Raw genomic sequence first — 14,293 nt, 5'->3', positions numbered from 1 at the left:
ATGTACATATGGCGCCAGTGACTGGACACTATCCTTGTGGGTCATGTTTGGCCTGCAAATCCACGACCAGTACAAAGGTGTTAGATTTAACTCTGACACTGAAATGGATACAAAAACAACACAGCAACTGCAACTCATCGCACGTGATTTACATGGTTACCTGTCCTTGTGACAAAAAGTACATCGGGATGACATGCAGGAAGGTGAAACTCAGGATAGGAGAACATAAGAGTTATATCCGTCTTCAAAAAAACACAACGAAACTTTGTTCACATTTTGTCAAACAGAAACACAGTATCGAGGAACTAAAATGGACCGTCATTGAGAGACTACCCGAAAGCACCCCTAATGTAGAGAAAGTGCTTTATGAGAGAGAACAGCGCTGGGTAGATCGACTCAAGACTAACAAACATGGACTGAATGATGACATTTCATGGCACCATTTTGTTCGATAAACTGTACAGCTCGCAACATAGACTTTAAGTGTACGAAGCAATTTCAACACGAGACCTGGTAAAAACCAAAATGATTATATACTGTCAACATAAAAACATCCACTTGTTTCATAAAACAGCGTTTAAAATATAATCGTATTTCGACACGATTACGAGCTCTACGTACTAGGGTAAGTCCTCTTTCTATAACGACTGAACGTTACCTTTCAAAACCCAACCGGAAACGTGGTTCCGGCGTCCAGAGGGCAGCGCCAGCACAAGACGCGGAATCAGTTTCCCACGCGGGTGAGGGCTGAACTCTACGAAAATTCTCTGCGTACACGGGTAACTTTTAATAACCTCTTCTAAACCTGAATAATCTTGGTACCCTTACAGCCTGGGACTAATTGTCCAATCACTCTGAGGGAGTATAATTGAAGCAAGTTCTAGGTAAGACCTCACACGAGGAATCTCTATCTTATCGATACTTCCCGGGTTTCACTAAACTCATAGTTTGTTACACGTGTTGTATTGTCTCCCACTCTCCCCAGGTTTGCAACATACTCACCCTAAATAGAGGTATGATTAAATGTTATCCTTCTGTTACACGATCTAATTTCACGTAGAGATGTTATTTTACGAAGAGATGCTTTAATTTCGACTTTACATACACGTAGTTATTTTAACAGCGTAAAAGTTGATCTGACTAGCTCTTAAAATGTTATCTGAACTGAATCAATAACTGTGACCGCTCTCTCACTATTTTGTCTCCCCTGTCTAATTCGCCTCAAGTGTCTCTATAGATAGTTTTCATCAAATGTATTGTAAAGTAGTAAATGTGTAAACTGAATACACCCAACAAGCATAGAAATGTAGTATGCTCCGACCACTATAATTAAAGCCAGGTATTGACCCGTTTTTCGTCCTTAGGTGGTGAATGATGAACCACAGTGGGTAAGACTATCAAGTTTCTAGTTACCCATCTACTTCACAAATAGTGAAAGTATTTTATTTTATTTGTTTGTGTGTTTTCATGTCCTGAGGAAGGCTCCATAGACCTACGGGCCCAGTGAGCTGAATCATGTCGACGTATTCCATAAAAGTGATATGCTGAGGACCCTTAACTCAGTCCCTAGAGCATACCCATTTATTATTTTACTATAGTTGTCCAACGACGTTAATAAAGACCAATTTGTTGATTGGAGACTATTTTTATCTCTCATGACAACTTACCAGTGGGTTTAAAAACTTTTTTCTCGGGATACTGCCATGATACACCAAAGATTGCCTCGGGCGAGGCTGGCAAAAGCACGAGTTGTCTAACCCTATGACTATTGCCACAACGCTAGTGTAGGGCGGAGAATAAGATAAACCGCTACTTCGATAAACACGGCGTTTATGAGGGTTTTACAATATATATCTCCTGGCAAAGTGGTTACAAGTGTCCTATCCATTTTTGATTAACTTGTGGTATGTTCTGGGGAACTGATAGGACAATCATTCCTCTTCCCTCCTTTTTGATAAACACAAAGGTAGTAATCAGTCTAATCTGCTCTACTGTATTGTGGGGATCAGTGTTGCTACTATCCAATACTCTATTTCTAGATCTGATGGTGTTGGTCAGACACTCTTCTCTAGTATGGCTATTGGCTCGCGACCTGGCTTCTTCCAATAAAGTAGGGCAATAACCTCTTGCTGTAAATCTATTGTGGGCCTGAGTTTGGCATTCTATTAAGTCATCTTCTGAGTTACAAATTCTCCGCATTCTTAAAAATTCTCCATAAGGTATGCTTTTGATTAGATGACCAGGGTGGGCACTGCTCGCATGCAGAATAGCATTTACTGCGGTTTTCTTCCTATGTAGTCTAGTGTGAAGCATGTTGTTATTTATGAAGACCTCAACATCTAGAAATTGGACGGATGTTTTACTTATGTTTGCTGTAAAATTAAGGTTTAAATCATTGTCATTGATAATTTTAACAAAATCCAAAGCTGACTCCGGCGTACCCTTGCAAATTATACAGACATTGTCTATGAATCTCCACTATTCCACCACATGAGAGTCATATAGTGACCCTTTGGTGCCTCTGAGGACATGTTCCTCCCACCATCCGACATGCAAGGATGCGTAACTTGGGGAGAAACATGCCCCCATAGCCACACCCCTTAGCTGCTGAAAAACCTCCTTATTAAAAAGGAAGGAATTGTTTTCCAAACACATCTTTATCATTTTAGCAAGCATGCAATTATGATCATGATAATTTATATTGCGCTTATCTAAAAAATATTGAACAGCTTTAAAGCCATCTGCATGGTGTATACTGGTGTACAGAGTACAAATATCCATAACAATCAGAATGTAATCATCTTTCCATTCTACGCCATTCAATTTGGATAGGAAGTGACCGGTATCCATACTAATATAATACAGAGAGAGCCCAAACCTTTGAGGCGGGTAATCTCAGGAACCACAGCACCAATCACAACACCCAATACAGCGTTGGAAAGGGCAGTTGCAGCAGAAGGACATAGGCTATGCAGACACCCACCATATACATTTAAAAGGTAAAAGAACCGTGCCAGCAAAGTAGTCCCTTGTGGGCGTGTCTGCGTTGTGCTGTGGGCGTATGCTGGGGGCGTGACAAACGCTGGGGGCGTGTGGTACGTTCTGCCCTTCATGCCATGTCTCATATCATGTGCTAATCCCACCCTGCTCCCTTTAAATACACATGCACCCCATAATCATAACCCACCCTTACTCCTTAAAATACCCCAACACCCTTAAACACTAACCCATCTTAACCCTATAAATATACCCTGTACCCCAAAACCCAAACCTATCCCTAAACCCTAAAAATACCCCTATACTCCAAACCCCAAACCTAGCCCTGAACCCTATAAATACCCCTGTACCTCAAAACCCAAACCTACCCTTGAACCCTAAAAATACCACTGTACCCCAAAACCCAAACCTACCCCTGAACCCTAAAATACCCCTGTACCCCAAACCCATACCTAGCCCTGAACCCTTAAAATACCCCTGTAACCCAAAACCCAAACCTACCCCTGAACCCTAAAAAAAACCCTGTCCCCCAAAACCCAAACATAGCCCTGAACCCTAAAAATAACCCTTACCCCAAAACCCAAACCTACGCCAGAACCCTAAAATACCCCTGTACCCCAAAACCCAAACCCCGCCCTGAACCCTAAAAATACCCCTGTACCCCAAACCCCAAACCTAGCCCTGAACCCTTAAAATACCCCTGTACCCCAAACCCAAACCGAACCCTGAACCCTAAAAATACCCCTATATCCCAAAACCCAAACCTAGCCCTGAACCCTAAAAATACCCCTGTACCCCAAAACCCATACCTATCCCTAAAACCTAAAACTACCCCTGTACCCCATAACCCAAAACTATATCTGAACCCTTAAACTACCCAAACACCCCAAAACATAAACCTCAGTCCCCCAAAACATATTCCCCTATACCCATACTTACCTTATCCAAACATTAAAAAAACATGCTTTTACCATTCATGCATTTACAACGAATTTCGTTGTAAATGTATGCGTGGTAAAAGCATATAAAATGTAATGCCATGCGTCATAATGGCATTGCGGAGTCATGGTACTTTCGTAATGAAAGTATGCGGAGTGATGGTATGCGGAAAGAAGGTTAAGGAATAATGGGTGTTTACCCTCCCCCGGTAAGGTGGCACGGCGGCCCACATCTCCAGCAACATACTCATATTTTTTCACCACCCATTTGAAAAATGCACAGGTCTCTCTCATTGATGGCCAGCACCGACATACACTTTTAGACACACCTGCCGCCACAAGTTCTAGAATTGCAAACTTTAGAGCTGGGGAGCTACATTCGAATCTCGGCATCAGCTCAACATCCTGTGATGCCAGGCAAATCGCTTTGTCTCCCCGTGCCTCCCGCAAATGAATGTGTTCTTCTGTAATGTAAATTGTGCTCATGCCATGTTGTCGAGTTCGCGCTATATAGTATTGCAAGGAAAAATAAAGTAGGGAAACTCGAGTTCACACACTACTGAACGCGCACTCTTAAGTGCGTCAGCAGTGCACTGTGAATCGGAGCGTTTCACAGGCCTGTCACCGCTAAGAAATGCTATCAAAACGAAATCCTACAAAACAATATACTACTGGCCGGCAGCAATTCATACCCGGACAACGTCGGGACGGGCTGCTAGTCTTTTATATAGAAAGGCAAATTCTCTACAAAATCATGAAGAAAAAGGTCCACATATTTAGATAGTAGTTCCAAAAGACTTCGTTGGGCTGAAATAATGGGACGCCCTGGTACAGGTGTGACTTGTTTATGAATTTTTGGAAAGAAATATAAAGTTGGTATCATTGGAAACTCATTCTTTAGAAAGTTATGTTCTTGTTTGCTCAGCAAACCTTCTATTTTCCATTGCTTCAATTCTTTATTGACCATTTCTTTGAAACAGCAAATATCAGAATAAGAACTCTTTTTATAGCATGTGCTGTCATCAAGGTGTCTCTTTGCTTCTTCAAGGTATAAAGTGCGTGGCCAGACGACAATATATCACCCCTTATCCGCATTGTTAATGATTAGATTGGAGTCACTTCTTAATTTCTTCATTAATTTGGTATATTGTTTTTCCATATATCTGAATCTCTTTTTTTTTGCGCGAACTGGTATGGTGTAATTTTTTCAGATCTTCAATTACCATGTCATTGAAAGTTTCTATCGCGTCTTTAGGCATTAGCGGCATAAAGTTAGATGGAGGTTTAAAACGACTTGTACAAGGGAGATTGCTCTTTATACCCATCGACAATAGTTCTTCTTGAGTAGATAATACTATCTCGTCATCATCCCTAGCTAGTGCATTGACTGTTTTTTACACAGTTGTATCAGCCACTTGGAATAAGTCAGTTGGACGCATCTGATCCGATATGTCTGTTGCTTGCTGGTGAGCTTTGTTTAATTTGAAATGTTTTTTTAATTTTCGAATGAATTTAAAAACATCAATTCTAGATTGCACATAGTGAAAGGAATTCTTTGGGCAGTAGGAGAGCCCCAAAGATAGCAACTGGGCTTCTGCTTTGGTCAACACTACATCAGATAGATTGACCACCGTGTTGTTAGGAATAGTTGCTTGTATTGAATCTTTCACCATTTCTTTCCCCTGCCTCTCTTGGCGAATCTTTTCCCTTTTGCTTATCCTTCTTTGTCTCCTTCTGTTGTTTGTTCTACAGTGTTTGCTTTCGACTGTTGTTTCGTTCGAGGTCTGAGGGTTTGCCGACGATCCTCGAATAAAAAACCTAGTTCTTCAGATGGGGTGTATCTTGTAAGTGTTTGATTGTTTCCATATTCAATCCTCCATCATCAGATTCAGTGCTGCTGGCTGCTGAACTACTGTCCACCTCTGACATCTCTACATTGGATGTATTTTGTTTAGGTGCAGCAGAACTTTTGGAAATTAACGCCTGTCTTTTTACTGTGTCAAATTTACGGGCAAACGTAAAAATTCTTCTTGCCTCACAATCTTGTATGTCCCTTGCAAATTTATATGGTTTTCTTGTTCTTATTGTTTCTTCATGTTTTACCAAACGAATATTATTCTCCTCTTTTTGTTTTTGATAAAATCTTTATTTTCATGTGCATCAAGTTCTTGGTTAATTTTTTCTATTTCTTTAAGGATTTCATTTTGATCTATCTCCGCATATTTAATAAGTATACACACCATGTTCATGCTGGCTTCTAAATTGTTTGCTGCCCATTCTTTTAGCATGAGGGGATTAGAGTTCTCAAATGATGGTGCAATGGGAACCCTTAATCCCCTTGGCACCCTGCTTACTTCTTTGTATTTTTCTAGCGATCGTTTCTCCCATTTGGTTATCTCAGTGCGGAGTAACTTTTCCAATTTTCTCAGTAGCGCTTTCACGTCATTCACAGTGTCTGTTTGTTTATTGATATTTCGAACATTTTCCTCCACATTTGGTTAATCCAGAAATAATGCAACAGCTAATGCCTCACGGTTACGTGGGGTCTCTGCTGCCGTTGCCATTTATAAAGCGCGTGGAATCAAAATAGTGGCACCTTTAACTCGCGTTGCAGTCGTGCTGCGCGAGTAAGTATTTACTTTAAAGCACAATCCTCTCACCCGCCAGTAACAAATTAGTGTCCGAGCATGGGTCGCTTACCCCAATGGCTCCGCAGGGGGAGCGGCGCGAGACGTCTCCCCCTGCGGATTTTTGCACAGATGGTAGGGTCCAGGAGCGCGAGGCAGGGAGAGCGTTTAGGGCAGACTAGACGGCGTTTTTTAGTGAGGAGAGCAGGCGTAGGTAGATAGAGAGGGCGTTTGTCAGTAAAATCAGAATAGTGAGCGTAGATAGTGTTTATATCGATATTACAGTAGAAAATAGTGTATTTAGTGAGAGAAAAGGAGGGTTTTGTGGAAGGGGAGAAATGGATATGAGTGAAACTTTAATAGCTGCCTTAAGGGTAATACAGCAGGAAGGTAGGGAGGACATGCTGACACAAGCAGCACTTGAGCAAATGCTCCCCCCGAAGCGCCCACCACGGAGACAAGCGGCAAAAGGGGTTCAAATTGCCATTGAAGCCTGTCAACCGGCTTCTGTCAAGAAGAAGAAGGTGAGAGCTCGTTCCTTGAGCGCAGGTGCGGAAGCAGCTTTAAGACCTGTGGATATGGAAAGGGGTACAGAGGAGCGTAGAGCGTCTTCCCTCACACGGCAGAAGGCAGCAAGTGACTTTGGAGCTGAGGTAAATGTGCAGGTGGCGGGGGTACCTTCAGGAGCGGCTAAGAAGGGTACACAGGTAGCCCTGAAGAGAAAAGGGAAAGAAAAAGCGATTAAGAAAGTGGCCCTTACGCAAGACAGAATAGGTGAACAGGGGTTGGCATTACCTTCCCACACCTTTAGCTGTCTTCCCGTGCGGGATGCGACGGGCAAGGACTATATGCAGAGTTCTGCCAGTCAGAACTTCATCATGAGAGGGGGGTCGGGTTCTTTAGTGGCATATTCAAGCGACAGCGAAGAAGAAGAAATAGTTTATGACACTCAACCCACCAGTGTCCCCCTCATTCAGCTGATTCCTATCCCTATACCTCAGAATAGTGCCAGGCTGACAAGAGTGGTGGAGACTGGAGCGAGGAAGCCCCCATTGGATTCGGCGGTGGGGCATCAGACAGGTCAGCGAGAGGGCTCAGGTCAGGGGACTCAGGATGTGAGTGATTCTGAGGTAGAAGAAGAATATTATGAAGGGACTGACTCAGAAGTAGAGTGCGAGCAGGACCAAGGACATGGACTTGTGTCTAGGGATCAAGACGCCGGGCAATGGGACACTCAATATGTTTTTCCATGTGCACGCCCTTCACCATATGATATTCCACACAGGAAGAGCGCGCAGGGCGAGAGCGGAGACGGTCAGTTGCTTTGGGTGGAGCGCCCAATGTTCACTGACAAACAAAATGTGCGCCATGTTTCCAGAGAGGTGGCTAACTCGAGAGCACAGCGCGACATGGTTGAAACGCAAATGGGGAATTCTTTGAATGGGCCATTTGTTAATGCGGCTGCCCCTATAGTGTCAAGGTATACTGGGGAGCTTGATCAAGTTTACTCTAGCGAATCCAGAGCGGATTTTGTGCGATCAGATAGGCCTCAAGAGCGGAGTTCAAGTCTGATTTGGTCACAGTTTGATGGGGGGGTGGGAGACGGGGCTTGCCCAGGGACTAGTGCTGGTTTTCAAGGGAGTGGTGAGTTTAGTCAGGCATCCAGGAGTCAGGCTGGGAATTTCAAGAAAAGCAAAAAGAGTGTAAATTCAAAACAAAGTGTTGGGGGCAATGTGGGGAAAGAGGTCAGGATTGGGGGGGGGGCAACAAATTCTTCTTTGTTGTTCCAGAGGTCAAGTGCGGACTCTTCGGTTCAAAATGTGACACCACGGGACTATCAAGAGCGGATGGCTCGGAATGAATTACAGCGGCGGGCAGGACAGCTACCATGCGGTAAGCATCAATGGTGGGCAGTGTGGGATGAGGGAAGGAGCGACAGAGTGAATGTCAGGGAACTACCTGTGGTGGAGTTTGTGGGGGGAGGAGAGGGCAGAAAGATTGTGGTACCACGTGCCGTGGCAGTTCCAGGTAAGCTGCCGTCCAGTACAGCAACAGGCACGTTAGATTTACCCCAGGAGTTACCGGTCGTGGTGGGAGGGAATACAAAGGAGGTGGCGTCCGATCAAAGAGTAACTGTTAATGTTAGGCAGAAGCTTCCCTATATGGGTCTGGCGATGCCTTTGGGTTCCCATTTATCAGAAAAAACTAAACAGCGAATTTGGAATCACGAGTTTGTAGATATATTCAGGTTGCTTCACCGAGATCTACAGGCCAAAGAGGGGTCAAAAGAGGAAGAATGGGAGTTGGCGCGACGTCCCAGGGTGCCTCGCACGATTGAGAACTGGACCTCAGCTTTCTTGATTTATGCGAGCATCTACTGTGAAAGGTATCCTGAAAGATCTGTGGCCTTGTACAAATATATGGACATAGTCAGGAAGGCACATTCACATTTTGGTGGATACTCTTGGCTGAATTATGACGAGGAATTTAGAGCTCGTATTAGCATCTGTGTAGAAAAGCCTTGGGGTGATGTGGATTCAGAGTTGTGGCTTCAATGGATGTCCACGTCTCATCCGTCAGCTACGACGCATACAGCGAGTGGCTTGCCAGTCCCATACCGGCCCTTTCTATGGCGTCCCGCTCAATTTGGAGCGGGTACAGGGGGAAGAGGTTTCTCTTCAGGTACAGGAGCCTGCTGGAATTACAACAGGGGCATGTGCAACAGGCCATTATGCCGTTTCAAACACGGCTGTTCCCATTGTGGGGGACGGCATCCGCTTACGCAATGTAATGCACCGGCAGGGAATTTCGGTGGGTACAGAGGCGGTGACCAGCAGCGGTTCCCAGAGCAAGGGGGCTGGGCAACAAGAGGCAGAGGTGCCCCTTTCCATACTTTTCCGAAAGGCGCCTACTCCAATTAAATTGACAAACTTAGTGCCCTGGTTGAATAGATATCCTGATACTGATTCAGCAGCTCGATTGTTCTGGGGGTTTCAAGAAGGTTTTAAACTGGGATACCAGGGACCCAGGCACCAGAGGTGGGCGGACAATTTACGTTCGGCGAAGGAACTGCCGGAGGTGGTCCGTAAGAAGCTTGCAACTGAAATCGAAGTTGGTAGAATAGCGGGCCCTTTCCGGCATTGCCCTTTGCCGAATCTGATGGTCTCCCCTCTTGGAGTTATTCCCAAGAAAGCTGCTGGAGAATATAGGATGATACAGCATTTATCCTGGCCAGAGGGGGGATCTGTCAATGATTTTATATCAGAAGTCGACACATCAGTATCCTACACAACAGTCGATCAGGCAATGGAGCTTGTGACGAAAATGGGCAAGGGAGCTGAAATGTCCCAATGTGATGTTCAATCTGCTTTTCGTTTAATGCCAATTCACCCTACTGACTTTGAACTATTAGGAATGTTCTTTGAAAGACATTATTTTGTCGACAAGGTATTGCCAATGGGCTGTGCGGCCTCTTGTGCGATTTTTGAAATGTTCAGCACATTCATACAATGGATTTTTTCCCAGTCGTGTCCTGAAAGTGTCAGTTGTCACTACTTAGATGACTTTCTGTTCATAGGAAAAGCAAACACTGGGCAATGTAAACAGGCATTGATGCATTTTCAGAGATGGGCTGAAGTTTTGGGGGTCCCGTTAGCACCAGACAAGACCGAGGGACCGGATACAGTCATAACCTTTTTGGGCATAGAGTTGGATACCAAACAGATGTATGCGCGCCTCCCACGGAGTAAAATCTGTGAAATTAAGGCTTTTCTCCTCACGATTATGGATACCACTAAGATTGAAGTGAGGCAGGTGCAGCGTTTGTTGGGTTATCTGAACTTTGCTTGCCGGGTGGTGAGGGCAGGGAGGACGTTTTGTCGACGTCTAGGCATGGCTTTATCGGGAGCGTATCTCCCACACCACAGAGTGCGAGTGACGAAACATATCAAGGAAGGCTGTGCTTCCTGGACAATTTTAATGGTGTACCTTTACAGTTTGTGGATGACAACTTCATTTGGCAAGTTCAAATATACTCAGATGCAGCGGGATCCATTGGTTTCGGTATCTTCTGGGAAGGCAGGTGGTGTGCAGAGGGTTGGCCAGTACATTGGAAGAGTCAAGGCAGGAGCATAGCCTTTTTGGAGCTTTTTCCACTAATTGTAGCATTGCTAGTGTGGGGCAAAGAATTTCACAGGTCAGTGTTATTTCATGTTGACAACATGGCAGTGGTGAACTTGATAAATAACCAAAAGGCTAAGGATGTTAGAGTGTTGCAACTACTGAGGATGTTTATGCTTTTAAGTCTGAGTTTCAACATGATGTTTAAGGCTAAACACGTCCCAGGGGTTAATAACTCCATCGCTGATGCTCTTTCCCGATTTCAGTGGCAGAAGTTCCGCGAGCTGGCGCCTTGGGCAGATTTCCACAAAACGACAGTGCCACACAACATATGGGCCCTAGGGGAGTGAGGATACGTCAGATAGTCGAACAGTCCATTGCCCCTTCGACTAGAAGAAGCTATGTGCAGGCGTGGCAAGAGTTTGTACAGTACTCACAGAGTTTGGGCAGATCTGAGTCAGTGGGGAAGGTCAAAGGTAGTATCTGTGATTTTGTTTTGACTCTCATAGATAAAGGTTTGTCACATACAACCATAGCAGGAAAACTGTCAGGTTTATCATTTTACGGTCAGTTGTTCTGGGGTTTTGACCCGATTGAGGATCAATTAGTTAGAAGAATGTTGAAAGGTGTACAGAGGGGGTCAAGTGTTGTTCAGCAGCCGCGAGCTCCCATCACTTTTGACTTATTGCAGAAGTTGTTAGATCAGTTGGGTTTAATTTGTTATGATCTTTGGGAGGTGGGGCGTTTTAGGTTAGCTATGATTTGGATGTTCTTTGGGGCTTTCAGGGTGTCGGAAGTTTTGGGGGTGGGAGAGGACACAGGTTTATCCAGTGCTGAGATTTCGGTAAGAGAACACAGATTAGGAATTTGGGTGAGGAGGTCGAAAACAGATCAGCTAGGCAGAGGGACGTGGGTCTTTCTGAACAAGAGTGGGGTAGCAGACTGTTGCCCGGTGCAAGAGTGGGTTCATTTTGCTTCTGGGGACAAGTTTCAGAAGGGACCGATTTTCATACATGAATCTGGGAGGAAGATTACAAGTTCTCAATTCTTAGCAGTGTTAAGAAAAGCGTTGACCTGTATGGGGGAAAACCCGCAGTTTTTTGCCGCACACTCTTTTCGGATAGGGGCGGCTACAGAGGCTGGCAGGTTGGGTTTAGGTGTGGATGTGCTAAAACGCATAGGCAGATGGAAATCTAGCAGCTACAAACGTTATGTTAGAAAATGATTTTGCTGTTGTTTTATAAAACTGATAGGTTGTGTGGGTCTAATTTTCATTTCATTCCAGGTACAGTGCGGGGGGCAAATTCGAAGTTTAAGAAACAGACCTGGATGGTGGGACATTCGTTTATAAAGTGGGCAGCCCTGTTTGCGGAGAAGCAGATTTACGGACGGTCATTGGGTATCCCTAGCGCGACGCACGAGGTAGTATGGAAGGGTAAAGGAGGAATGAAGTGGGTTGATTTGTTTCCTACTCTATCGCAAATGTTCCACGTACGAGGATGCCCGGATCAACTGGTAATACATCTGGGTGAGAATGACTTGGTTAAAATGTCAGGACTCACGCTCATCAAGCAAATGCAACTTGACTTAACAGTTTTAAGGATAAATTGGCCGACCACTCGTGTGTTTTGGACTGAGTTCGTTTACAGACAATCGTGGCGGCAGGCCAGGTCCCATGGAGCAGTCGAAAAGGCCAGGAGAAAACTAAATAAAGCCATGAAAGTTTTTTGTAAGGTTATGAAGATTGGGGTTTTGCGACATGAGAGCATCTCGGGTAGCGAGAGCCACCTTTTCCGGGATGACGGGGTCCATCTGTCCCAGATAGGCATGGCCTACTATTTAGTGGAAATAAGAGACATGCTTGCACAAGAACTACAGGTCAACGTTTGGTGCAATTCCAAGTTATGAACAAGATGTTTGTGCTATTTTAGGTGGGGACAGGAAAACTCGTTGGTTTTCCTGGGTGGCATAAAATCCCCAGGGAAGAGAAGCCTAGAGCGGGCTCCTCTAGTTATTAGTTAGATAGGGGGAATTAGACACAACAATGGAGGGGAAAAATGGAAGGAAAATGTTGGGGAAGTTATTGATGATTAGTTGATGGTTTCGGTATAAAGTCCAAATTTTGAATGAAATGAGATAAATAAATAAATAAATAAATGGTTTGCGTTCAAATGCCAAAGTTACATGATTGATGATCTGTTGGGAAATTTTATGATTATTTATATCCTGAATAAAGTGGCCTTTTCTGCTATAACAAAGCGAGTGGTCTGAATTCATGGGCAATGGCTCCGCAGGGGGAGCGGCGCGAGACGTCTCCCCTGCGGATTTTTGCACAGATGGTAGGGTCCAGGAGCGCGAGGCAGGGAGAGCGTTTAGGGCAGATTAGACGGCGTTTTTTAGTGAGGAGAGCAGGCGTAGGTAGATAGAGAGGGCGTTTGTCAGTAAAATCAGAATCCCACCCACCCACCCTTTTTAAAAAAAAAACAAAAAAAACGCATGATGTACTTGTTGGAAGGCTGGTACATTCATGAGTTAAGATTTCTAATCTTAGTTGCCACTTCAGGATGCGTTTCCCAAACAGATGGCTGCGGCATAAAATCCCCAGGGAAGAGAAGCCTAGAGCGGGCTCCTCTAGTTATTAGTTAGATAGGGGGAATTAGACACAACAATGGAGGGGAAAAATGGAAGGAAAATGTTGGGGAAGTTATTGATGATTAGTTGATGGTTTCGGTATAAAGTCCAAATTTTGAATGAAATGAGATAAATAAATAAATAAATAAATGGTTTGCGTTCAAATGCCAAAGTTACATGATTGATGATCTGTTGGGAAATTTTATGATTATTTATATCCTGAATAAAGTGGCCTTTTCTGCTATAACAAAGCGAGTGGTCTGAATTCATGGGCAAATACTCGCGGACAACTTGGTTTTCCTCGGTTTCAGTGGGTCCTCCGACTCCGTTTACTCTCCACATTTCCAGTGCGGGGGCTGACTTGGTTTTACTCCTTCCGGGTTAGGATTTTCTCGCAGGAATACGACGTTAACCATACAACTAATCAGCCCAAAGAGAGAGGAGGGTCCGTAATGGCAGAAACAGCCGTATTCCACCAAAATTGAAATGCTTTCAACGATCCTGGACTTCAGCTGCTGTCTACGCAACGAAACAGGTACGGAACACAAAAGTGCTATAGAGGTTATTCAAAGTGCTTTATGCCACCATTTTCTTTGTCAGCATGACACGTTTCGGCTGAGTTTCCACAGCCTTGATCACATGACACCCAAACCAATCATAACAGTTTATAAAGTGACTACCTGAACGTGAGTTGCGCTGTGATATGTCTACAAATGAGCTAGAAGAAAGATTTACAAGTGTATCTTTTCTATCCATAAAAATAAATATAATCCAAATGTATATAAATAATAACAATAAATAAGTATGAATATATATAAATCTATACTAATATAATACAGAGAGAGCCCAAACCTTTGAGGCGGGTAATCTCAGGAACCACAGCACCAATCACAACACCCAATACAGCGTTGGAAAGGGCAGTTGCAGCAGAAGGACATAGGCTATGCAGACGCCCACCATATACATTTAAAAGGTAAAAGA

General features: G+C 44.1%; 1 protein-coding gene across 1 annotated transcript; it reads left to right on the top strand.

Annotated features, from left to right (window-relative positions):
* Positions 1-6,900: 6,900 nt before the first annotated feature.
* On the top strand, positions 6,901-12,952 carry LOC147733462 (uncharacterized). The gene is made up of 2 exons (XM_086958969.1): positions 6,901-8,455; positions 11,967-12,952. Exons 1-2 carry the CDS (start codon positions 6,901-6,903, stop codon positions 12,587-12,589), a joined length of 2,178 nt encoding a protein of 725 aa, XP_086815095.1. The 3' UTR covers positions 12,590-12,952.
* The last annotated feature ends 1,341 nt before the right edge of the window (positions 12,953-14,293 follow it).

Source organism: Lissotriton vulgaris, chromosome 2_1 (genome assembly GCF_964263255.1).
Source record: "Lissotriton vulgaris chromosome 2_1, aLisVul1.2, whole genome shotgun sequence".
NCBI lineage: Eukaryota > Metazoa > Chordata > Amphibia > Caudata > Salamandridae > Lissotriton > Lissotriton vulgaris.
This window is presented reverse-complemented; position numbering and strand designations above follow the sequence as displayed.